We start from the raw sequence: 26,511 nt of genomic DNA, 5'->3' as shown, positions 1-26,511 counted from the left end.
CGACAACTTTACAAAAAAACAGATTATGATCAGAGTCCGCTCATGAAGTGCTCCTCCCCCAAGTTTGTCCTATGGGCGTTTGCCAGAGACCTGATTGGTCAGTCGGCATTGGGCCTGTTTGTTGGTTTCTTATCTAAAACCCTGATGAGAGGTGACTGACGTGGGGAAACCTGATGAGAGGTGACTGACGTGGGGAAACCTGATGAGAGGTGACTGACGTGGCTTTCTGTGAGGTTCCCTCACAGAAAGCCCCACACTCTGTGACCTTCGTATGATTTACCTGTGAATTACTCACCTGGGCAGAATGTCGTTTCTTCCTGATGTTGTTTCTCATGCAAATCAAAAATATCAGTGAATTAACCACAACAACATTTAACATCACATTTTTGCATAACTGATGGTTTTTGGATCTGCGATTGGACGGAATCGTCCGGAGCGTTTGCACGTGTGCAGAAAGAGCCGAGATTTTATATAATAGAAATACTTTCTTTAATCTGAAGGTTCATCACAGACATATTCGTAAACAAGATAGTTAAAAATGCAGATTTCATTAACTTTTGTCCCCATTCAGACGCTGAGTGTCGCTGTCTCACACACACACACACACACACACACACACACACACACACACACACACACACTAAACACAGAAAAACAAAAGTGACTAAAGATTCTGCTTGATTAAAATCATCCGCTGTGGCTTCACTTCGAGTGCGCGCGCAGGCACGCGCACACACACACACACACACACACACACACACACACACACACACACACACACACAGAAAACAAAAGGTCTGCATCGGGTGGGTGGGTGGGGGAGGGGCTGCGTCGATGCGTGCAGTAACTTCTACCTGGACAAAGCAGAGATCCTGAAACAGAAACAGGATACAACGTCAGTTTAACGTCGCCCCTCTCGTGTTCTCGCCGTCGCTCGTCCGCCGCTCACTTACTGTAGCTTGTCCTGTAACAGCTCGAGCCTCTGCCGGTCCACGTAGCGCGAGAAGAGGGAGAGCAGGTTGGGAGGGGTGAAGAGGGGGGGAGAGAGGGACGAGGAGGGGACGCTGAGCAGCTCCCTCGTCACCGAAAACACCAACTCAGTCCTGAGGGAGGAGAGAGGCGGGGTCATGCTCACTGTCATTAGCACGAATCACATCAAACTTTCCCCACCAGGGGGCGCCGTTCTCCAGCAGCTGTATGGAGAGGAGTTCATCTTTTTTCAGAGATGATGAAGATCGCATGACTCACTGCACCATCTTGTGGTGGTAACTGGTATTACAGGCTCAGTTAATTCTGGAAGATTTTTAACTACTTTTTAATAAAAATAAACCAAAAGTATTTGAAACAATCTTCCAAATTAATTTTAATATCATTTATTACATGTAGCAATCCTTTTACGCTGACTTAGATGTTAAGCTGCACACTTCTGTTCTGAGTGCACGCCATACTGAGGGGCCAAGTTTTCAGCTGTGTTGCGACAGGCTGCTGGTAACAGAGGAAACCTGAAACCGTTCATCTGTCCGTTATGTGCAGACACAGCACTGGCTGAGCATCATGTGGCTGAACAGTGAAAACATTCAGGTACAAGAACGACACTGTTCAAATCTTTGACAGACCTTTGACCAGGTGCTGCTTAGACCAATTTAAAAATATAAAACGAGGGGTGGCTCAAGACTTATACACAGCACATGAAAAGTAGCCGAGCAGAGGCGTCAGTGAATCCTCTGAATACAATTATATGTTAGATTGTTTTAAAAATGACACACGCACGGCTCACCATCGATTGTCGTCCATGAGCTGACAGTTTGGGTCGGAGCTCTGCATCCTCTCACCTTCACTCAGGATCACGTAGAGCAGCGTCACGCCAAACTGGACAGAAACAGGCGTGTGCATGTGAACACATGTGGACGAACATCAGTTTGTTAAAACAAACAAACAAACAAAAAAAAAAACAGCAACAAAAATCCCCCCAAACCGTCTCCCAGAGCCAACGCATCACTCTGACAACATCAGATATACTGAAGGAGAAGAAAAGTTCTCTTTGGTCTCTGGATAAAAATCCCAGAGAGACACAAACCCAGCGACGTTTGAGGAACAGGAAGGACAAACTGTGCGTGTGAGGATCTGCAGGTGCGCTGATGTAAGCGTTCCCGTCCATCCTTCAGGGACTCCGAGCACAGCTGCGTCTCTGCAGGTGATGCTAGCTTTACACTCTTCGGCTTGTTTTACAATGAAATGAGCGCTCAGGTGTAATCATGTGATCACAGACTCTGTCAGAGCAGCTGCAGCAGCTGAAATCTGGAGTTTGGTCGTGACGTTGAAGAAAAAAAGTTCAGAAACTTTGGAAACAGGAAGTGGCACAAACGGCATTTCCTTCTGTTGCTATGGGTGACCTGGAGTGAGGCGCGTGCTCTGTGATTGGTCCGGGCTGGGCTGTGGGGCGCGTACCTTGTTGTGCAGCACTGTGGCCAGCTGGCCCTCGCTGCCTTGGAGCTCCTGGAGCAGATCTGTGAGGGAGGCGCTCGATAACGACTGGATCACTGCAGAAACCGGCTCCACCAACCAGCACAGCACCTGAACGGAGAGCAGAGGCGTTAACGCCGCACAGACACAGGTGAAAGTGATGTCACTTCCTGCGGGGGTTACCTGGTCCTGTTTGTCCTTCTTGGCTAAAGCGGGAAGGTTGCGGGCAATTGCCATGACAACAGCAGCAGCCTGCATTGAGGGCAGGAAGGGGAGGAGCCGGGAGATGAGCCGCTTGCCCTTCCTCACCGACATGATCATCACACACTGCTCGTCACTCACTCTTCACAGAGGAGGAGAAGAAAACGTTACACCGCTGAGCCGCCTGTGACGGCGCTGATTGGACAGGGTAAGGGCCGCCCCCTCCTACCTGTCGTCCCACTCTTTCTCCCGCAGCGAGCTGCAGAGCTGCTCCGTGTTGCTCTTGTGCTGCTCCAGCAGAGCCTCGCGGTCCTCCTCCGGCGCCTGGACGAAGCACTTCTCAAAGTCCTGAACCTCCAACAGCAAACTGTACATCTGCAGGGCGGAGGGGGAGGAGGAGAGAGGAGGAGGAAGGTTACATTTCTCGAAGCGTTTCCTGCCGTCTGCATGAACATCCTGTCGTGCACGGCTCTGCTCGTCCTACCTTCTCCACTGTGTAGAGGATTTGTCGCCTCTTATTCCAAACCTGCTTCTCTCGTTTCTCCTTCAAGAAAACGGAAACAAAAAGATCAACGGGAGCTGAAACCTGATAAAACAGAAAAGCAGAACCAAACAGCTGCTGTGTCACATGTTTCTATCTGCCTGCTGGGTTTGGTGGATAAAGTGGATTCAGGACAATTTGAAGCTCGTTTCACAGGGACACTGATCCACCGTAACACCGACTGCCAGCTGTGCCGTACGTCCAGCCTCGAGTGGAGCTGCTGGGCCGCAGGCTGTTAGCAGCGTCTGCTAACGGCAAAGACTCAGGTTTCTCTCAGAGCGACATACAAACACACATGTGAGGGAAACACTGATGTATTTAGTGCCATAACGTCTCATTTATTCTCATTTCCAGCCGACTCTTAATCAGAATTCTGTTTTTCTGATTCGATCACGAGGCAGCTTTCTGATGTGATCAAACCTTTCACCAAGTTTCAGAGCATTTGAAGTTGTGGAGATCCTGCAGCTGCTTCATGGTCTCACAACGTGTTTTGTTCTTGTGCGACCTGATCGTCACCTGGTCTAAAGAAACAACCCGCTCTCATCTGAGCCTCCATTTTTGTTTATAAAGCAAACTTTCCGAATAAAGTGCAGCTGAAGCAGCGTCGGCATAAAAACGTTTGCATGTAGAAAGAAATAAAAACCTCGTCGTCTGAGCGAGTCGTCACCACGGCGTCGATCATCTTGCGGGGGTTGTTGACGCTGGAGACGGTCAGTTTACCCAGAGAGCCTGCGAACTGAACTGCAGACAGACCCGCGTCAGAGCTGAGCTCGATCAGCAGCGCGACATGTGACATCACGCGGCGAAGCGCCGGTGTGGGTTACCTGGTCTGTAGGTGTGCTCCACCTTGGCCACCTGAGGAGTGATGAGCTTGGTGGTGTGCTCCTTCTTGCTGCTGTCTTGTTCTTTCTCCTGACGCTTCTCCATTTTCTCATAGTAGTTCTACACACACACACACACACACACACACACACACACACACACACCATGAACAACCATCACACTGACTCGTGTGGGGCTGCTTTAGCTGAAGCAAGCGTCGGTGAAACCCACCTGATAGTAGTAGTCATCCAGGTAAGGGTCTGTGCTCTGCAGCTGCATCATCTGGATCTTCGTCACCCACTCCTTCTCTTTCTGAGTCATCAGGTTGCTGTAGGGGTCTCTGCTGCGCCGGTCCATCCCGGGCCTGCGGTCCCTGCACAGACGCAACAAGACGATGACCGCGCGTCGAATCGACCAATGAGCAGGCTGTGTTTCTCGCGCGCTTGCTTACCCTCCTCGGCTCTGCATGCGCTGGGTGAGCATGCGGCGGTGCTGTGGGTGAAGGTGAGTGGTGTTGTGCCGGAGCGGCGGCGCGTGGTTAGGGGGCCCATGAGGTGGTGGGGGGCCCATTCGGTGACCGTGCGGAGGAGGAGGGCCTCCGAAGAAGGGCCTGAAACCTCCCCCGCCTGGCAGCAGAGGAGGAGGACCGCCGCGGGGAAATCCTGCCACCTGGACACACGGGACAGTCGAGAACCTGAGAAGCTGTGAGGGAGCGTTCGCTGACATGTCATCGATCACGCTTAACGAGGTAGCCTAACATGTAAGTAATAACAACATGTATGTAAAAACATCCATCCGCTTCTCCTTTTCAGGGTCGCCGGTGGCTCTGGAGCCTATCCCAGCTGTCATTGGACGAGAGGCGGGGTACACGCTGGACAGGTCGCCAGTCTGTCGCAGGGCCAACACACAAAGATGGACAACCATTCGCTCTCACATTCACTCCTGCAGTCACACCTGTGGGCAATTTGATCAATTAACTTATCCCCACTAACTGCATGTCTTTGAACTGTGGGAGGAAGCCGGAGGACAGAACCCTCGCAAACACGGGGAGAACATGCAAACTCCACACAGAAAGACCCTGATGGTGGAATTGAACTGGCTGTGTGTAATAACATCACGTATATGTGTAATAACAACATGTATGCAAGTCTGCCAGTGTGTGTGTCTGACCTGAGAGTTGAGCAGCTGGGCGCGTTGAATCTGCGACAGAACAGGACCGACTCTGGGGGGGAACGGGCCGCGGCACAGAGGAGAGTTCTGACAACACACAAAAAAGTGACGTCAGAGTAAAACACGGTGATGAGGTCACATGACCGCGCTGTTTGTGGGGAAAACTAAAATCGGAGCAGCTGGGCCGAAGCTGTAAATATGATTCCTGCCTTTATAAACATAGACGGGTCCTTCCTGGACCTTTGTGGGTGTGACTACACACAGCAGCTCGAGCCGTCCACACAGTCACAGGTTCAAGTATTTTCATCCACAGCCCTGGTGGTGACCACGAGGCTCCGCCTCCGCAGGTTCACCTACAGAAACCTGCTGATGTCATCAGCCCCACACAGACTGAACGCTCTTCAGTCATCCTGATTAAGCTACAATACAAAGTGCAATCATTTCATTGTGATCCCAAATCACACAGCTCCACCCTGCAGCCTCCATCAGCTCAGTGCTGAACCACCTGATCAGGTGCTGGTGGAGGTCACCACACAATCAGCTGCTAGCTCATCAACAAATACAGCAAACAGTGATATTAGCACTTTTATTGTTCCATGGTGCGTAAATGAAAACCACATGATATTAAATCATCACCAGTATGATTCCTGTCAAAAATAAACCTGTGATGTCTTTTCTATTTGGCCTGTAAACACGCTGCAGCGCACCGTCCTGAGCGCAGGAGTCTGCTGACTAACGCAGACGGGGCAGCGGGTGGAGAGGAAACACTCACAGCAATGTTGAGGAGGGTGTTGGGAGACAGACGCTCGGGGAAAGGAGCGGGGTATCTGTGCTGGACCGGGGCTCTCACGTGGACCGCAGTGGGATGGTGGATCTACACAAACACACACAGACAGAGGGCGGGGTTAACAGAGACTGAGCCCTTACACGCAGCCGGACGCCTGCCATTCTGCTTCGTAACCTTAAAAGCACATCTCGGCGCCACGGCAACGTTTAAATCCTGCGACAGAAACACGTGTTCACAGCAGGGAGGGACACCCAGCAGGAAGACTTCCTGTTTCTGACCTGGTGATTCAGCGCGTGGCTCATCGGCTGTTTGGGTGGAGTCCCGATTGGCACCGCCCTCACCGGAGGGGAGCCAATCACAGGGGAAGAAGAGCGTGGAGGAGGAGCCCTCTCTGACAGATCCTCATCGTTCCTGCCCTGAGGAGCTCGTTTAGGATGGCCCACCTCTTTGATTATCGACATGAGTGGATTATCCTGAAGACAGAAATATGAACAATAACTACATTAATGTATTTAGTCGTTCATTTCTTTATGTTTGATCCTAGAATTAACACCTAAACTGAACGGTTAGCTATCCAATAAGAAGAGTAAAGTTTAACCTCCATGTGTGTGAGCAATCCCGGGGTGACGCTCACGGGGCCAAAGCCCATGCTGTTCTCCCAAATACTGTGAGAGCTCATCTATGAGAGACAGATTCAAGAAACAAACATGCACATCAGGCTTAAACCGATTCTGCTGCAGTGATCAGACTAAACACAAGACAGGAAATCTTAAATCCACCTGTTCGGAGATTTTTGGTGCATGATTCAATTTAATTTTCTCAAAAACATTTTGCCACGCTGCAAAGTCTGATACGGCACATGAAGGGAAAAACACTGACCTGGCCCATGGGAGCGGTGCCTCTGCGCAGCAAGTGCTGCTGCTGTTGGTAGCTGAGCATGGACGAGGGAGGAAGGCCTGAAGCACAACAGCAGGTTTCAGTTACACAGGGCAAACACACAGCATGCTTCTGGAGCTAATGTGAACTTAAGCTGCTGAACGAACAGCAGAAACATGGAGTCATCGCCGGCCTGATCCTAGAGCGGGAATCTTTGGGAAGCTGCCCGGCAGTTTCAGAGAGCACAGCAGCCTCACACGAGGCGTTCACTTGATCTGCTTCTGTTCAGTTTTACTGTCAAACATTAATTCAATTCAATCTTATTTATATGTCACAACAAAAGTCGCCTCAAGGTGCTTTATATTGTACAGTAGATACAGAGAAACCCAACAATCATATGACCCCCTGTGAGCAGCACTTTGGCGACAGTGGGAAGGAAAAACTCCCTTTTAACAAGAAGAAACCTCCGGCAGAACCAGGCTCAGGGAGGGGCGGGGCCATCTGCTGTGATTGGTGAGAGAAGGAAGACAGGATAAAGACATGCTGTGGAAGACAAATACTTTCTTGCTCCAAGTGTGTGAAAGGCTTTTCCAAATTTCGGATACCAGCGTTTCTCATGAGGCAGAAAATGACTCCTGGTTTTACCTCCCAAGTTCCCGACATGCAGAAAGCAAACAGCAGGTAGGTCTGCTCTGAGCATCGCAGCCACGAATTCAACATCAACCCTTTAGGCTCCAAAATCTGCCAGTGGGTTAAGACGCCAAGCTTTCTTACAACGACTCTTTGATGAACAACAGATCGATCAAAGAAAACAACCAAGTGCATCTTTAAAAATATGAAATTTCATCAACTTATTCAACATTTAAATTCCCCAAAATGAAGCTGCTCACACGAACCAGCTCATATAAAAGAGACCAAATGACAGACGCTACGAATCAACTGTGACCAACAGTCATGTGACAACAGATCCACAGTCAGGGTGCGCACACACACACGCACGCAATTAAAATCTTGGTGACATCTTTAAAAATAAAGCCCACTGAGCGGTCGACTCATTCTCACCTGACACAGGGAGCCCGGGAGGCAGCTGGTGCTGGGGATGCTGGTGTGGCTGGGTGGGAGGCAGGATGGGGGAGGGCTGCGGCAGGACTCTGGGCTGGTCCAGCCCCCGCAGGGCGGAGAGGCCGGATCCTGAGGAGCCGGGGGGCAGACCGGGTCTCTCAGCTGCCCCGACTCCAGCAATGGCCGGGTCAGCGTCCAGGATCAGCCTGGCCAGAGACTCGGCCAAATCCCCCTCCCCCACTCGATCCTCCACATCTGAAGTGAGAGATTACAGACTTTAAAAGATGCCGATCTCCACTTGATGCTTCAGCATCTGATGACATCACCTACCTGATGGCGGCAGTCTAGACGAGGAAGAGGAGAAGCTGAGGGAAGCGAGGGATGATGGTGGAGGGGGATGGACTACAGAAGAAGGGATTCGGGTGGAGGACGGGCGCTCGCTTGTGCTCAAGTCTGAGTCCCCTCCCATCCCCCCTCCTCCGAACCCCAGCCCCGCCCCTAACTCGTCCCGTTCATCGAGCTCGGCGAGGCGCTTGTGTTCCTCCTGCCAGTCGTCATCTGGAACAAACAAAGAACATCAAATCTGCGCAGCCCCAAATCACATGTGAAAGGTCAAAGGTCACCACAGACAAATATGCAAAGACACAAACCATCCGACAAAATAAAAGCAGAGACGTGAGGATGAGAATCCGTGTTCATAAACACACAGAGCGCCTTCAAACCCTCAGAGGTCGCATGTACATGTGACCTCATTTATGGGGCCTCTTGGAAAATATCAGAGTATACCGGGGCTGTAAACGAGCGGCAGCGCTGTCATCCAGAAACTGAGCTCGTGTGATTTAAAATACGGTTTCTCTGCAGTTGAGCAGCACCGCGCTCCTTATAATAAAGAACCAGGCTGACAGCAGCCACCGATTTGAGCGTCTAAATGTTCTAAAAGCTTAGTGATACAAATCTACCAATAAATTACAGATTTAGCTCCCCAGTAATATATAAAATAATTATGAGTTTCTCTCCAGTAGCAATGAAGACTCCAGTAAAACTGTGGCCTACATGTCATCCTTGGTTCAATGACTTGTTCATGGTTAAATGCTTCAGCAGCACATTCAGTCTTTTCTCACTGAATGAAAGGAGGTGAGAACAGCTGGGCCTGTGTGCTAATAAAAAGCAGATGTTGTTGCAGATACTCAAAGATAATCAGGGTATAAGTCACCCTCTCAGTCATCAGCCTGTCAGAGCAGAGTCTGAGAAATGCTGCGAGCTAAGTGAAGGAGCTGACCCTGTTCCTGACGCGCTGATGCTGCTATCGTACAGCTAACTCAGTTTCATGGTTCAAACATTTCACTGCACGCTCCACAACAGCAAAGAAACTTATCAGTCATTGTGAGAACCGATGCTGCTCATTGGTTTACTCCATTTTGTTATTGTTAGACTGTGTTTGAGCAATTTGTGTGCACGACGTGTCCGACAGGCCCGAGAGCAAGAAAAAACTAGCCAGGCGTGTTTAATACGAACATCCAGGAGATCTGACAGGACAGATCCACAGTACAACCTCACCTCGTCTAGACAACAGAGTCAGACTGGAAAAAAAAGATGTTTCTTTCTTACCGATGGCCCCGGCTCCAAAAGTGTCATCGTTGAATTGATCGATTTCATCTTCGTCTTCTATCAATCCATCATCTTCCTCCTCCAGCATACAGTCTTCATCCAGGGACTAAAATAAAGGAGGACAAGAGGGATGAAAAGATCTACAGATGTGAAAGACGAGGTGACCGAACAGCTGCGACTGGGACGTCAGAATAATCTGTGACTCTATAAAATAATGTCTCAACACTCAGAGCTGCAAAGCCTTCACCATGATTCTGTCTTAGTGTAGTTTGATCTTGCTTAGCTTTTATACTTTCATGCTTTTTTTAACCTTATGTTTAATTTGTATTTTGCTATGTTTTATAATATTGCTACTGTTATTGTACTATTGTAAGGTGAGCTGGAGGGTCTTAAAGGTGCCTATAAATAAAATTTATTATTATTAATATTATTATAATTTCTACAGCTGCAGATATGTTGTCATCCAAAGCCCTCTCTCCATCAGCATGAGAAAAACCCTCTTGGCCTCTAAATCGTGTGGATGGTCCTGCTCGACACACGGCTCCATCAGACATTTATAGTAAATCAGATCCACGATCTTATTCATTCTCAGAGCTCTGCAATCAAAAGCATCCTCTGGGTGTGTCCGATCTGACACACAACCAGTTCAGTGAGTCTCAGAGACAATCAATTCAAAAAGCTGACGTGTTTTACTAGTGACACATAAATATTATTGCTTAAAATATGTCCTGCTGCTGCTTCAGGGCCCTTCCTCCATGTGAGGGATGATCCTGATTCAGCTGCTGTAAAACTGATGAGACATTAAACACAAGCTGACACTGTTAAAAAGTTGATTCTGTTCATCTGGACGCAGCGTTTTGTGGGAGAAACGGTTCGTCACTCATCCAGGTGACGTCTTCAGTCTCAGCTGACTGCAGGTTTCCCCAATCGTATAAACAGGACATCTCTGTGAATGGGACTCATGGCCATTGATCAGTGGTCTTTGATCAGTGGTTGTTGATCTATGGTCATGAGAATTTGCATAATTAAGACTAAGGACCTGACCTCCCAGCCCATTGTTCCTTCAGTGGGCTGGTTTCAGTCATGATGCAAATGTATGTTTATAAGACTGAAACCTGCAGTCAGCTGAGACTGAAGACGTCACCTGGATGAGTGACGAAACGTTTCTCCCACAAAACGCTACGTCCAGATGAACAGAATCAACTTTTTGGAGATTTACTTTCCTGGATGATTGAGATGCATCAAGACGTTTAAAAATGTTCATCAATTTTCCGATGCTTATCCAGACGGGTTCTCAGGAGCTAAACAAAGACTCCCAGACTCCTCTCTCCACTGTAACCTCCTCCAGTCTTCTGGAGGACACCTACATCCTCCCAAAGCAGCCAAAAGACTTCATTTGTCATCATGTTCTGGGTCTGCTCAGGGTCTCCTCGTGTCCGTCCTCAGCCGGGATAAACGAGAGAGCTGTGCCAGGAAGGACATTCGGCGTAAATCTGTGCTTCCTCTTGGCAACTAATGGAGCAGCCGAAAGTAAACGGCAGCATCCATACCGCCAAATAAATCTTGTTATTGATCCGGGTGCATCGTTACTCTTTACCGCAGGAACTGAAAGAGCTTCACAAATTTCTCAGCAGAGGCTTGTTTACACTCAATATAGAAAAACGTATCAAAGATGGCCCACAGGTCTCAAAAATACATTCACAGAAACTTCAACGATTGCACCAAACAATGCAGGTGCAGCAGCCTTGCACGCTTTACTCTGAATCAAAGTAAATGATGACAATATTTCTTTATTGTTTTGCCGTCTTGTGCTACGTTTCCTGATGAAACCCTCCACTTTATCCAGGCTCAGGAACTGTGCTGGAAGTGTAGTAGCTTGGCACCGTGTGAGGGAGAAGGTTATGTTAAGTTTACTTTTTAAACGTGGTCATTCCAGGTGTCAGGAACGAGGAGTACTCGGGGCAAGCTTATTGTTTAAGGACCTGTGACAGACAGCCCACGGTGAAAATCTTCACTTGAAAATCGAATAGGATTGAAAATCAATAGGTGTGATCACGGTGGCCATGTCACCTTACAAAGGTCAGGATATAATTTTAAAATTAAGCCAGATGTCTTAAGCATAGAGAGTGATGCCCAGTCTCTTCCTCGCAGTGAGAAACACAACTTCCTTTAGCACTGGTATCAGATCAGTGGATATCTAGCAGATACCTTAAGCTGCAGTGTTGGTATCTGGATCTAAACGGAGCTGGAAAAAGCTGGATCACGCCTACCAAACACTGCGCATGTCCTCAGAGGCAGCAGTAAATTCATTCTTGTCGAGCAACTGACAGATTTGTTATACGACGGTTCATTTTATGAATAAAATGCTGACTCGCTGGAGCTTACAGCACCGTTATTATCTTGTATAAACTGGCTGATCATCAGTGTGCTGTCAGGGCCACATGGACCTGTGATGACAGTTACTTTTATTTAACCCATCCAGGTGCCAGAAAGTCTGATTCAAACCGACACTGGGCCTTGGAGTGGTCAAAGTGTGCTAAACTGAGCTGCAAAAGAAACGCCTCAGCCTGAGTTGGCATTTATAGCATGTAAGTAAATACTAGGAGTAGCATTGACAACTGGCCAAATGCTAGCAGTAGCTAGCTGAGACAATGACCCTGCTTTCACTGGGAAAAACATGAAACGCAGAAGACATTAACTCAAAACAGGAACACTACGGTACTGACAAGAGAAGCCATTAGTAGCCTTCCATTTTTAAACTACCTGCTTGGAACAATAACGTTTCTTATCACAGCACTCTGGCACCCTGCAGCTAGCAGAGGTTAGAGAGAGAGTTAGCCGCAATGCTAATGCTGACGTGATATCGCATATGACTCGCGTCGATTAAATGCTGCCCTCAGAGGCCGAATACGACACAGTCAGGGCCGCTGCGACACTCCGGACTGTCACAGCGGACGCTGGTTTACTTTACAGTACTGTAACCCACACGGGCCGAGACAGGGCTCGCCGTCCCCGGTTCAGCACCAGGAAAGCGGGCTGCCTCGCAGGCCGCACCGAGTTCAGCCGCATAAACAATAGTGAACGCCGAGCACGTACAGCGCGCGCTCTGTGGTCATCGTGAGCTCTCCGGGACTCACCGGAACTCTTCCTCGGGAAAACACACCTGATTATTTCCACAGAGCTACACTCACCTGAAATCGAAACATCTATCCGCAGGCTTTCGGGAGAAGGAGAGTGCATGGGAAGCTAGGCGGCGCGCAAATGACGCCAGCAGAGGACGTCCTCTAGGACCCACGTTACGGAACGACGTGAACGAGCGCGCATTTGACGTTCGCGCTCCGGGCTGTAGCGCGCCTCCTGAAAATGAGGAAACAGAGCGAGAAAACAACAAAAACGGTAAATAAAGAAGAAAACAGCACATCAGACTTTACAGCAGCGATTTTCTCTGCACTGCAGCTCGCCGTTTGCTTAAAGTCATTATTTAATAGCTTCATTGGACTAGACCACGATCATAAAGCTTTTTTTTAGAAATAAGGAACTGCATTATAATGGCTCAGCTCAGTGTTGTGTTGTTGGAATAAATGTTTTAATGAACTCAGTGATTTCATTTATCGAAAACAAGCCATAATACGCGAATAATGTGAACGATTACATTATTAATATTACAACTATACAGTGCTGTGCGAAAGTCCCGAGCCACCCCTTTTTCCTTTGGATTATTCCCTGCGAGACAGACTTTGTTGTAATGTTTTAAAGTGGTCCTGAGCAGCAGGTCTCCACAGTGGGCTGTTTTTGCACTTGTGCTTGTGCCTGAGCATTTTCAGAGGAATGATTTTTTTATTCTTGGCTTGTTAAGCCGCCCAACTCTGCCTCATCACAGCCAGCTCAGCAGAAAATACATTTTAAGTTGCTTCTTTAGGCACTTTGTTACCAGCAGCCTGACAGATCATTCATTCCCATTTGTTTAGTTGTTTAGTGTTAGTGTCATTTGTACTAAAAGTTCAAATACTGATTCAAATTCTTTACTCCAGTAAATACAATACAATACAAATTTATTTATATAGCACATGCCAAAGTGCTTCCCAGAATGAGTTAAGAGCAATAATAAATACAAATATAAAATACAACATAGAAATAAAATATACTAACAGGCGGGTGACATAACTAACCAATAATACACCAGGCATAGTAGGCACCAGTGAAGTCCACACACAATGCTGAAGGTTAAAACATTATAAACATTAACAGAGTGATAAAGATAAGTTCCAGTACGCTAAAACAAACACAAAAAACCAGGAGCACGAGAGTCCAGAACCAAAACACGACAGTCCACTAGTCCATAACACAGTCAGGGGGCCGACCGTGCACACAGCAACGGCGGCGACGGGCAAACAGTTCTGGGGGCCGACCATGCACACGGCAACGGCGGCGACGGGCAAACAGTTCTGGGGGCCGACCGTGCACACGGCAACGGCGGCGACGGGCAAACAGTTCTGGGGGCCGACCGTGCACATGGCAACGGCGGCGACGGGCAAACAGTTCTGGAGGCCGACCTCTTGGAAGGTAGTGGCGGCCACTGAGCAGGTCCGGAGGACGGCCGCGATGCCAGCGGCGGCGACGAACTCCTTCCGGAGGCCGTCCCCGAAGGCCATGATGCCATCTTAGAGGCCCGGAAAACGGCCGGCAGAGGCGAGGCGGAACGGGTCGAGCTGGCACTGACGGCGGCGTGGCAACCACAGGACCAGACGGGGCCGGACCAGACGAAGGCGGAGCTGAAGCCGGACCAGGCGCGGATGAGGACGCGGAGGCCGGACCAGGCGCAGATGAGGACGCGGAGGCCGGACCAGGCGCAGATGAGGACGCGGAGGCCGGACCAGGCGCGAATGATGGCAGCGGGACGGCTGCGGAACCTGACGGCAGCGGGACGGCTGCGGAACCTGACGGCGGTGATGCTGCAGGAGGTGATGTGGAGATGTGCTGGCTGGGTCCTCCAGGACCACCAGCAGATGTGAGGATGTGCTGGCTGGGTCCTCCAGGACCCTCAGCTAACGAGGCGTGGTGCTGGGTGGGCTCCTCGGACCCTCCAGCAGACGTGGCATGAGGCTGGACGGGCTCCTCGGGCCCTCCAGCAGACGTGGCATGAGGCTGGACGGGCTCCTCGGGCCCTCCAGCAGACGTGGCATGAGGCTGGACGGGCTCCTCGGGCCCTCCAGCAGCCGACACTTGAGGCTGGCTGGGTTCTCCTAAACCCCCAGCAGACGACACTTGAGGCTGGCCGGGCTCCTCAGGCCCTCCAGCCGATGAGGCAGGACGCTGGCTGGGTTCACCTGAACCCCCAGCTAACATGACGTGAGACTGGACGAGCTCCTCAGGTCCTCCAGCCAACGAGGCAGGACGCTGGCTGGGTTCACCTGAACCCCCAGCTAACATGACTTGAGACTGGACGGGCTCCTCAGGCCCTCCAGTGGAACCAGTCTCTGAAGCAGCAGGTACGGAGACCTCTGCCAGTGGGGACACTGGCTGGGACTGAGCAGCACTTTGGCTAGACTCAGGCAGCAAAAGTGGGATACAGTCCTCAGAGGGCTGAAAGTGTTCCCCAATACACTTAGCAGAGGACTGAGGCGGACGGGTGAACTCACTTGAACTCTCAGGGGGTGCTGAGAGCCGAGGCTGTTCTGGTGAGTTCTCCGGTGAGGCTGCTGGTGCTGGCGTCTTGACCTCTAGGGGTCCAGAGTTGGCTGGTGACTGACACCTAGCCTCTGGGGAGGCCCTAGAGGGAGCCCAGGAAGGAGGGCCCGAAACACAAAAAACCAGGAGCACGAGAGTCCAGAACCAAAACACGACAGTCCACTAGTCCATAACACAGTCAGGGGGCCGACCGTGCACACAGCAACGGCGGCGACGGGCAAACAGTTCTGGGGGCCGACCGTGCACACAGCAACGGCGGCGACGGGCAAACAGTTCTGGGGGCCGACCGTGCACATGGCAACAGCGGCGACGGGCAAACAGTTCTGGAGGCCGACCTCTTGGAAGGTAGTGGCGGCCACTGAGCAGGTCCGGAGGACAGCTGCGATGCCAGCGGCGGCGACGAACTCCTTCCGGAGGCCGTCCCCGAAGGCCATGATGCCATCTTAGAGGCCCGGAAAACGGCCGGCAGAGGCGAGGCGGAACGGGTCGAGCTGGCACTGACGGCGGCGTGGCAACCACAGGACCAGACGGGGCCGGACCAGACGAAGGCGGAGCTGAAGCCGGACCAGGCGCGGATGAGGACGCGGAGGCCGGACCAGGCGCAGATGAGGACGCGGAGGCCGGACCAGGCGCAGATGAGGACGCGGAGGCCGGACCAGGCGCGAATGATGGCAGCGGGACGGCTGCGGAACCTGACGGCAGCGGGACGGCTGCGGAACCTGACGGCGGTGATGCTGCAGGAGGTGATGTGGAGATGTGCTGGCTGGGTCCTCCAGGACCACCAGCAGATGTGAGGATGTGCTGGCTGGGTCCTCCAGGACCCTCAGCTAACGAGGCGTGGTGCTGGGTGGGCTCCTCGGACCCTCCAGCAGACGTGGCATGAGGCTGGACGGGCTCCTCGGGCCCTCCAGCAGACGTGGCATGAGGCTGGACGGGCTCCTCGGGCCCTCCAGCAGCCGACACTTGAGGCTGGCTGGGTTCTCCTAAACCCCCAGCAGACGACACTTGAGGCTGGCCGGGCTCCTCAGGCCCTCCAGCCGATGAGGCAGGACGCTGGCTGGGTTCACCTGAACCCCCAGCTAACATGACTTGAGACTGGACGGGCTCCTCAGGCCCTCCAGTGGAACCAGTCTCTGAAGCAGCAGGTACGGAGACCTCTGCCAGTGGGGACACTGGCTGGGACTGAGCAGCACTTTGGCTAGACTCAGGCAGCAACAGTGGGATACAGTCCTCAGAGGGCTGAAAGTGTTCCCCAATACACTTAGCAGAGGACTGAGGCGGACGGGTGAACTCACTTGAACTCTCAGGGGGTGCTGAGAGCCGAGGCTGTTCTGGTGAGTTCTCCGGTGAGGCTGCTGGTGCTGGCGTCTTGACCTCTAGGGGTCCAGAGTTGGCTGGTGACTGACACCCAGCCTCTGGGGAGGCCCTAGAGGGAGCAACTGTCTCTGAGATGGCCGGCTTAAATGAACCAGCAAAAGTTTGTGTGGAGTGTGTTCCCTGCTTGTAATGAGGCTGTGAGGATAAAGGCTGGGTAAATGAGTGGACAGGCTGCTGAACTGGTGGCAACTGAGCTACAGGTAGCGAAGTAGTAACAGGTGGTGGAGTGGCTGGCTGAACTGATAATAAGGCTGATGAATCTCTTGCCAACTGAGCTATTGACTGGGCTATGGACTGTAACATGGTGTCTACTGGGTCTGACTGTGACTGTAATGGAGGTGATGATTGAGCGGCTGACTGAGTTAGCGACTGCTGGGCAGCTAACCGAGCTACCGGCTGAGCAGCTGACTCAACGAACACAGCCCCGGTATAAACAGTCATATGAACTGGTGAAACAGACGGAGCGTCTTTTCCACTCACCACAGCCGGCAGTTCCGAAGTCCTAATCTCCGGCTGTGGGGCGACGCGCCAATGGCGCGATAGTCGCTTCCTCCCGGGCAAAACCTCCGGCGGGCCGGGCAAAACCTCCGGCGGGCCGGGCAAAACCTCCGGCGTCCGGCTGGGTTGGGAAGCGGTAGCGGCTGGTGGGTGTAGGTGAAGTTCGTGAAGGATGAAGTCTTGCACGAGTGGGTGTAGTGAGTCCAATAGCCAGGGATAATCCGTGAGCAGCTGTTGCAGTCTGGCTTCCAGAACGTGGAGGAATGCTTCTCCCTCATGCTCTAGCCACAGGTTGATTATTTTTGAAGCGGAGTTCGTGATGAGGTCCCGAAGCTCCGTGGGTGTGGTGAATGCCGCTGGATCCATATCTGGCTGGTCCGTACTGTCACGGCGAGTGAGGTGAGCCGTGTGGAGGAAATGAAGGAGGATCCAAATGCAGGCAGTCGTGAAGGTGTAAAGGTGGTTTATTGAACATGAAAGTAAATACAAACGGCAAATGGAGCTAGAACTAAACTATACTGGGATCAACTAAACTACAGAGCACAAACCTTAACGAGAACGACCAGAAGAGACTAACGGCGGACAGCAGGGAGAACACACGGGTGAGACATGGTAGAAACACAGATGAGGCAGGTTGGAATACACAGACGGACCAGCAACTACAATAACGGAGGACATGACTTAAATACACCCAGAGAAACACAGGGGAATTACACACAGGTGGTGGACACAGCTGAGAATGATCAACAAGACGAGACAGAGGTAAAACTGAACACACTCACATGAGACCCAGACCTTCACAATAAAACAGGAAATGAGAACACCACACCAAGACGCAGACATGACACTGAGAGACAGACAGAATGACACATGGAACCTGAACTAAACTAAACGTGAGATACAACCGAGAACAAATCCTTAAACATGAAACTCAAATAATAAACATCATAATCATCATCATAAACACAACAAGAGAACAAGAAAACAATCCCTGATGCAAACTAAAACCAAAACATAATAACCTCAAACATGGAATAACAAAAACATGAAACTCCACATACTGGGTCCAACGGACCCAGACCCGTGACATTTAGTCTGCCTCAGTTTATATGAACAAACATAATGTGACATGTACAGATTTAACAACACGAGGACTTCCGTGTGAGCTTTAAATGAGCGTCCTTCCTTTACCTCTAAGCTCTCCTCTTCCTCTCCTCTCCTGTCCTTCTTTCTTATCTTTCTCCATCTCTGAGTGATGTTAGCTCTCTTTCTTCTCTCTCCCTGTGAAATAAGCAGCTGGAGCTTTAGCTGCAACACACCGTGAGACAAACAGTTTGTGTGTTTGCTGATGTTTGTTGAGCTCATAGAAAGGCTGCATTTTAATTTTTTTTAATTGTTGGAATTAGGGATGGGTACCGGTGTCCGGTGCCATGATGGCACCGGTTCTGACATAAACGGTAGTAACCAGACCGAAAAGCAGCGCACATTTCGGTGCTTTATTTCGGTGCTTTTTTTTCCTGAGCTGTGATACACTTCTAGCCAATCATTTTACGTTTCCGAGGATAGTAGGCGGGTCCAGGTACGTACGTTCTGTTAGAGCAGAGCTACAGATTAAAAATGTCCAAGGCGAAGCGGTCAAAGTCTGGCTGTACTTCACAGCAAAATATGCAAACTCAGCAGCAACAAGTGCTTTAAGCTGATACTGTGATACTGTCAAAGAAGGTAACACCTCGAATCCGATGAAACACCTGGCGACGCATAGCGTTTTTTTTAAAAGCCCAGAAATGCGCCGTATTTGATAGCTTGCTGCGAGACCTCACACTGTGCACGTTGGGTGGGTTGCCAGTTATCGGACCCGGAGCAACATCCCCCAAAAACCCGAAGAGGAGAGTCCTGGCCCCTAGCCCTGCCAGTGTAGCAGAAATGATGAGGATGATGATGCAGCAGCAGCCGTTCTTCTCTGCGTGAGTAGCTTAATGTTGTTCGTGTGTAATTTACGTTGAGTAGGCTAACCACGTTATTACATTAATGCATGTAAGGTGAACTAGCAAACATCATCATAGCTACATGCGGCTGTCTTCTTGTTTGATGGCAGATACTCCCTTCACCCTGGCCAAAAAGGCTAAAATGCCCAAAGAAAAAGTGGAAAACAGCTGAACATGAGAGGTTTTTGGACAAAGTTTGTGTTCTCCATTCTTTAAGCACCGGTTCGAGCACCGGTTTGAGCACCGGCACCGTTTCAAAAGTACCGATTTGGCACCGGTATCGGATAAAACCTAAACGATACCCATCCCTAGTTGGAATTATGAGAATAGAATCGTACAATCAGAGTTTGATCCTTCATGCAATAACACCTCCAGTCTCATTAGAGTTGTACAAACTCTGTTTTAGCTTTATGTATAATAATAATCATCCATTTATGTGCACTTTGCGGTAAATTGTCTATTTTAAATAATTAACTAATATATAATAATATTATATTACATTATTATTAATAGTATGATATTATTAAAATATAATATAATAAAATATTTCTATTTTCTCAGCAAAATATAAAGAAATGAGTGACTCATGACTTTTGCACAGTACTGTATCTGCAGTTTTACACGTGAAAAAGTAAAATTGTAAATGTGCAAAAATGAGATGCTGTTGTGTGTGTGTTTTATCCCACAGTAGAGCTGTAATATTGCCACATACTTACTGAAATCTTTTACTGAAATGCATTTTTTATCTCTAACTCTGATTATTTTGTTATTTCTTTAGTTATAACTGTGCGAGCGGCTCTCTACATAATAACAGCTGCGCACTGGCTCAGCACTGATGCACACATGGAATTTAAACAATACATCAAAGTGCAGTTTTTGCATTTTTACCAGAAACAGCGCAGTGCCTCCTCACAGTGAAAGCAGAGCTCCTGAATACTTGCATGTGTGTGAGTGTGTTGCGTGCTGAGCTCCACCATGGTTCAGTGGCAGCTCTGCACTCCGGAGAACCTGATGTATTCAGGGTTTGGCCGTCCTTTTCCACGACACGGCCTCCAGCTGCTCTTTTGGTTTTCCAACCAGTGTGTGACCTGCGAGGTCGTCCAGCTGGTGGTCACCATGAAGGTAAGATCAGGTCTGTGTGTGTCTGTGTGTGTGAATCAGACTAACACCTGATGTGTTTCCACAGCTGGTGTCGGACTGTCAGCCGGAGAACGGGAACTTCGGCTTCCACCTGTTTGGAAACATGGAGGAGCTCCTTCCTGTTCTGAGCAGGCCCAGGAAGAGCAGGAGTAAGGTGTGCCATGTTTGTTTGGTAGTTTCACAGGTAGAGATCAGTCTGCTTCCTGTTAGGGGAACCGCCCAGCTGGTTATGGTTCAGTAAAAACACTTCAGTTTGAGGTTTCAAGCTCTCAGCTGGAATCTGAATGGGCAAACATGTTATTATAAGTGCAATGAGAAGAAGGGGAAAGGCGGGAGCGTGCAGGTGGGAGTAGGACTCAGACTGTAGGGGCAAAGTGCTGTTTTATTCCTCCTGTGACAGCCTCTGCCCTCCATCTTTACTCTCTTTCCAGGTTACGTACTTTGAGGTTGGCAACCTGAGCACAGAAACTTATCCTGCTTCTGCAAACCTGCCGGCGTACGTGAGGGAAAATTATCGGTCGGGTGTCAGAAGCAACAACTCCAACATCGATCGCATCATCATTGGTTACCGGGTGAAGACCCGGGTGGTGGAGACGGTGTACATCACTGAGCACGACCCAGCCGCCTTTGGGAGGTTCAGATTCGACAGGACTTTTGAAATCAGCTGTGAACTGATCCAGGCCCTGCAGAACCCCCAGCTGGACCTCACCAGCTTCCTCATCCAGATGGGCTACTACGTAAATGTGCTCCAGGGCATAGGAGAGACCCCCTACTCGGATCCATCAGCTCAGCAAACCTGCAGCGTGGTGCAGTACTACAGCGGATCCACACAGCAGCCCAGCAGCTACGAGCAGCACGTGCACTACAGCTACAACACATCAGCACAGAGCGGGCCTGCAGCTAACTACAGGAAACTACCGGCGTACAGTTACTGGAAGCTGCCTCGTGAAGGTAAACCTGCAGTCAGGGTTCAGTTTAGCTTCACATGTAAAAGTTTTTAATGGCAGAAAATGTGGAATATGTCTGACTGGCTTCTTTGGTCAGGTCGCCCGAGTTCAAGCTGAGATGTGCGCTTCGTTTGAGGTTTTATTTCCCCAGATTTGCATTGTTTTTATGATTTGTCGTTTTGGTTTTCTTTCACAAGAAGCACTCGAGTTGGAAGCAACTGGACGTCTTATCCAGATGTGCAGAAGTCTCAGTGATGAGGTGAAACATCTAAAAAAAGACGTCCAGTCGTTTTCCACTTAACTGCTTCAGATGATCATGAGCTGTAGCAGCAACTGCACCTGTTAAAAGGCCAGGACTTTATGATGTAATGTGACCTTTAACCTCTGCTATTTATTTAAAATCAAACCATGTGTGTCATGTTTCCCTACAGACAATGAGCTGGTGTCATATCTGTGCTTTTACTTTAGCTTTTTATATCACCTGTAGGGTCTGCTGAAGAATTGGCTCCTGTAAAAGTTCTGGACATGAACCTAGAAATGAAGCTCCCATATTTAGACGTGATTGTTCAGAGCTGCTACACCGCGAGCCAGATTCCATTTTAAAGACTTTCTGAATTTCTGTCTTCAGCTTTCAGTGGAAAACCAAAGAAGCGGGATGGCGGCGAGGACTTTGGCTTCCTGAAGCTTCTTCTCGGCGCTGGAGCGCTCTACTTAGCAGCCAAGTGTCTGTTCTGGTTACTCGGCAGCTGGTGGAGCGAAGACGTGGACGGAGACGTGGCGCTGAAGCCACAGTGGACTCCGACGTTTTGGCGCCGCGCTCCCAGCGATCGGCACACGCACGTCATGCTGGATTACGTCTTCTAAAACTCACACGTGGTATCAAATGTCACACAAAGCTGTGGACTTTCTGGACTCCAGCCTGTGCACTGTGCTGTTTTCCACACTGGAGGAAAAATGATCATTTTAAACGATTTTAAGGTGTTTTTGCTTTATGTTTGACACAGACTGGACCAAAATCACATTATGCATTCATCCATGCATCCAGCTGAATCTGTAAACACTGAAGTGCTGATCTCTGAAATCTTACATTTTAAAAATCAGTGCAGTATTCATGTGATGGTTCCTGTTCCAGGACGCAGCTTTAGCTCCAGATGACTCAGTTTCCACTTCCACAAAGTCAGCTCTGATTATTTTCATTAGTGGAGAAAGAAAGCCATCACCAATCGAGCTCCGATACCACCATTCACCGCGGCAACGGAAAAATAAAGAGCAGGGCAGCGATTTTAATCCAGAAGACGAAGCAATATGAGCGTGTGTCAGGACGGGCGCATCAGAGATCACACACTCGCAGTGAGACTGGTTTTGGTCGTTTTTAGTGGAAAATAAACTCAAACTTTGAATCAAATATTGTTTGACATAATTTAAAAACTAGAGCTCAAAATTTCAGCATGAAATGTAATCAGATTACAGACTGTCTGTAGGTTCTTTTAGTCGTGTTTGAGACTAAATATTCACATTGGGTCTTGGGAATGAGGCGTGGGCTGGGAAGGCCACAGATTTGTCTCCACAGGTTCGACTCCCGAGGCTGGAAGCAGAGAACAGTGAGTTCAACAAACAGCTTGACCCCAGCAACAAGGTGACACCACAGCACCAGAGGCCAGCACACACACTAACACAGGTGAGTTCACTGCCCACTGCCTCCAGGTGCGAGGACTCGTAGAGCACGAGTGTTGAACATTTAGATTCTGTCGATCGTGTCGGAGAATGGCCGACACAAATGGAGATGCTTTGAAACCAGTAACTCCAGTAAAGTAACTCCAGTAAAGTAACTCCAGTAAAGTCCAAGAATGAAGCAGAGAGCCGGAAATGAGCAGAACTTTAAGGCAGGTCGCACAAACATGGATAAAAGTGCGTTAGCTGTTTGACACAGACATACGGAGGGCCAGGAGTGACTAAATGAAGTAATGTAATACACCATTAAATAATTGATGAAATGTTTAATTAATTAATTAATGAAACATATTTTGAGAAGTAATTAAATGACCATTCATTTATTTATTTCAAATTTTAATTAATTATTGACACAATTCATTAATTCATTTTGTCACTCCTGGTGCTCCGTATCTCTGTACCTCTTTTTACTGGTCGCCCAACTTTCAGCAGACCATATTAGGTCGAGTAAACCTCGAGGTATTTCTCTGCTGGACAGAAATCTAATCATCGCTCTTTTTTTCTGAAGAACGAAAACCAAATCTCTGCCGCTTTGGATTCAGTAAAATTGTTCCCTGGACCTGAGATCTGAATATTAACAGGTGTGAACGTATGGCTACGACATCCTTAAATCTGGAAGCTATCATTCAGAAAACCCAACGCAGACTAAACAGTGTCTCCTGAGAGATCTCTGAGGAAGAGGAGGAAGAGTTCTGATCGCCAAAGCGTCGCTCCGTGTAGAGAAAAATCCTTCAAACAACATCGACAAGGTGCTCTGTAACTTTGTGTGGAGAAATGCGACTCAGTATTTAAGGAAACCTGTTCTCAGCACTTTAAACAATACATCTAAGATTAATTGGCTAAAATATTGACAGAAATATCCCAACTGCACCTGGAATGTTTTTCTCCTCCATGTGATCTCTAAACTAGGCGCTTTAAACTTTTTTGGCATTAATCAAATCCCAATTAAAATTTCTGCTTTTCATTGCCGAACCTTTTTGTCACAGACTCTCATGGACACTTTATACAGACACAAATCCCTCTTTATGGAATACCGGTTTCTTAATATCCCGCCTGGGGATTATGCTCAAGTTTGTGCTGTTCTGGTCACGTCCCAATCCAAACCCTCAGCAGTGGTCTTATTATCACCATCAGATACGGCTGCAGGCAAAATACGCTTCTCTAACAATCCAAGTAGAATTTTATTGTCAACCAAGCAATACACACTCAAGTATAGAGTGGGACGAAATGTCTGGATCAAAGGTGCAAACTGTAAAAATAACAATGAAACAATTCAAATATACAACAGTGCCGAACTTGAACAGAAATAGAAAAGAATGAGAAAAAATAAACACAAACGTGCACAGACAGAGTCACACACAGATTTCCAGAAATAACAATAAATCAATCAGAGTCTTATTTCAACGGGAAACTGTTGCGACTCCTCATATCATCTCATACTGGGGAAAGTTCGTAGACAACACAAACTGGACAAAGGTCTGGCTCTTCCCAACTGATATTTGATCACGTTAAAGAAATTTCCTTTACATTAATTCGGTTAAAATCTAAATCCAGAAAGGCTTCAAAGAGAACGTTGATGTCAGCGGCAGCTTTTGTTCTGATCACACTGAAACATCTGTCCATCTGTTATTAGACTCAATTGGCTTCTGTCAAAATGTAAAAGAACCCACCCACCACTTTAATCACACTCTAGATCTTGTTTTAACATAGGGCATAGAAACTGAACATTTAACAGTGTTTCCTGAAAACCCTCTCCTGTCTGATCATTTCCTGATAACATTTACTTTTACAATAATTGATTACACAGCGGTGGAGAGTAGACTTTATCAAAGTAGATGTCTTTCTGAAAGCGCTGTAACTAAGTTTAAGAATATAATCCACCCACTGTTATCATCTTCAATGCCCTGTACCAACACAGAGCAGAGCAGCTATCTGAACGCTACTCTAACAGAGGTCGATCATATTGTTAATAATTTCACCTCCTCACTACGTACGACTCTGGATACTGTAGCTCCTGTGAAAACCAAGGTCTCTAATCAGAAGTACCTGACTCCGTGGTATAATTCTCAAACACGTAGCCTAAAGCAGACGACTCGTAATCTGGAGAGGAAATGGCGTGTCACAAATTTAGAGGATCATCATTTAGCCTGGAGAAATAGTTTGCTGCTTTATAAGAAAGCCCTCCGCAAAGCCAGAACATCTTACTATTCATCACTGATTGAAGAAAATAAGAACAACCCCAGGTTTCTCTTCAGCTCTGTAGCCAGGCTGACAAACAGTCAGAGCTCTGTTGAGCCAACCATCCCTTTAACGTTAACTAGTAATGACTTCATGAACTTCTTCACAAATAAAATTTTAATCATTAGAGAAGAAATGACCAATAATCATCCCACAGATGTAATATCATCTGAAAAGTCACCTGCAACGCCAAAATCTGGCATTGCACCTGCAGAGAATCCAGGAAAATGCTCTGCAGGTGTTTCCTCTAAAATGTCAGAGAATGGTTCTGTGTCAGTGCCATCTTCCAAGGTTGAGAAATTGTCCGATGACCTCGCCTTCTTCCTCTTCGTGAGCGTTCTTATAAAATCTAAATCTGAGACCAAACAGTCTGTGTCTCTGTCAGCAGAACTAGACGTGGCCATCAACCGTCTGAGAGACCTGATCAAGCCTGAACTCAGCAGCACAGAGTCCACCACGAGTCTCATCAATGACCAGAAACAGTTCATGAAGAAAATAGCCAAATCCCTCATCAGGGAGTTTGGCTCCCCAGAACGGGTCTTACATGCTGCGATGGAAAGTAATTCATCTTTTGATGAGGCTGTGATAAGGCATCTAAAAATCAGCCTGGGAGTCATCCCCAGTCCTCCAAAGAAATCCAAAATTTCCAGGTTCTTTTCAGCGGTGGGAAAAGCTCTGCGAAAGCCCCTTAGGTGGTGCATCAAAGCCAAGCTTAGGTGGGGAGGGGGAAGTAACAAAAGTGACCGGGTCAGAAAAAGGAGTCAAGGAGGCGAAACAATAAAATAAAACAATTTTATTGAAGAAGTTCAACTAAAAGAGACGGACAAGCCGCTATCACCATAAAGGAAACACAAACAAAAGTCAGGCGTAGGTCAAATAAAGCAAAAAGTCAAAATGAAAACGCAGCTCACTAGCTGTACCCACACAAAATGGCACTCTGGCCCAGAGCTCACCCTGCTCTGGGCTTAAATACCCTTAATTGCTGATGGGAGTCAGCTGCGCCGGAGGGAAAGGTGGCATCTCAGGCAGGAGGTAGTGGGACACGCCCACACAGGCACCCTCAGGAGAGAGAGAGAGAGGCTAGGGCCGTAACACATTTATTAAAGTCGGTGTAACTGCACTGGTCATGGATCGACTTTTTGTTGATGACTTACTTGGCATTTGTGTATCAGTGAAGATGATATTAGCCAAAGCTTTCACTGGAAGTCAGCTGCTGGTGTCCAGCGTTAGACATGTTCTCACTGTGTGCGTGCGCAGTGTGCTACTTTGAACAGGTAAAGGAAACCAGCATTAATGAAATACTAGTCAGATTCTACAAGTTTACACAACGAGACATTGAGACCTGAATTCAAACTAAAAGCCAGCTTTGAGTAATGA

At 48.6% G+C, this 26,511-nt stretch overlaps 2 protein-coding genes across 3 annotated transcripts; one reads left to right on the top strand and one right to left on the bottom strand.

Moving 5' to 3' along the window:
- Window positions 1-399: 399 nt before the first annotated feature.
- On the bottom strand, window positions 400-12,782 carry patl1 (PAT1 homolog 1, processing body mRNA decay factor). Its single transcript, XM_085355247.1, has 20 exons — window positions 12,722-12,782; window positions 9,531-9,636; window positions 8,253-8,480; window positions 7,923-8,177; window positions 6,864-6,940; window positions 6,583-6,663; window positions 6,263-6,457; window positions 5,970-6,071; window positions 5,198-5,284; window positions 4,479-4,696; window positions 4,259-4,400; window positions 4,030-4,147; window positions 3,849-3,946; window positions 3,149-3,208; window positions 2,894-3,039; window positions 2,647-2,806; window positions 2,449-2,574; window positions 1,778-1,869; window positions 954-1,103; window positions 400-872 (listed from the first exon to the last, which is right to left on the bottom strand). Exons 1-20 carry the CDS (start codon window positions 12,734-12,736, stop codon window positions 851-853), a joined length of 2,478 nt encoding a protein of 825 aa, XP_085211373.1. The 5' UTR covers window positions 12,737-12,782; the 3' UTR covers window positions 400-850.
- On the top strand, window positions 12,555-22,029 carry LOC146631301 (uncharacterized). 2 transcript variants are annotated; one of them, XM_085355249.1, is made up of 5 exons: window positions 12,555-12,565; window positions 20,047-20,200; window positions 20,265-20,372; window positions 20,650-21,169; window positions 21,794-22,029. In XM_085355249.1, the coding sequence occupies exons 2-5, from the start codon at window positions 20,054-20,056 to the stop codon at window positions 22,027-22,029; spliced, it is 1,011 nt and encodes a 336-aa protein (XP_085211375.1). In that variant the 5' UTR covers window positions 12,555-12,565; window positions 20,047-20,053. The 2 variants fall into 2 exon arrangements, with proteins under 2 accessions (XP_085211375.1, XP_085211374.1); XM_085355248.1 differs by lacking the exon at window positions 12,555-12,565 and having other exon boundaries at window positions 20,054-20,200.
- Window positions 22,030-26,511: the final 4,482 nt, after the last annotated feature.

Source organism: Diplotaxodon limnothrissa, linkage group LG6 (genome assembly GCF_057381915.1).
Source record: "Diplotaxodon limnothrissa isolate DT_005_m linkage group LG6, D_limnothrissa_male_GT1.1, whole genome shotgun sequence".
In the NCBI taxonomy this organism is placed as follows: Eukaryota; Metazoa; Chordata; class Actinopteri; order Cichliformes; family Cichlidae; genus Diplotaxodon; species Diplotaxodon limnothrissa.
This window is presented reverse-complemented; position numbering and strand designations above follow the sequence as displayed.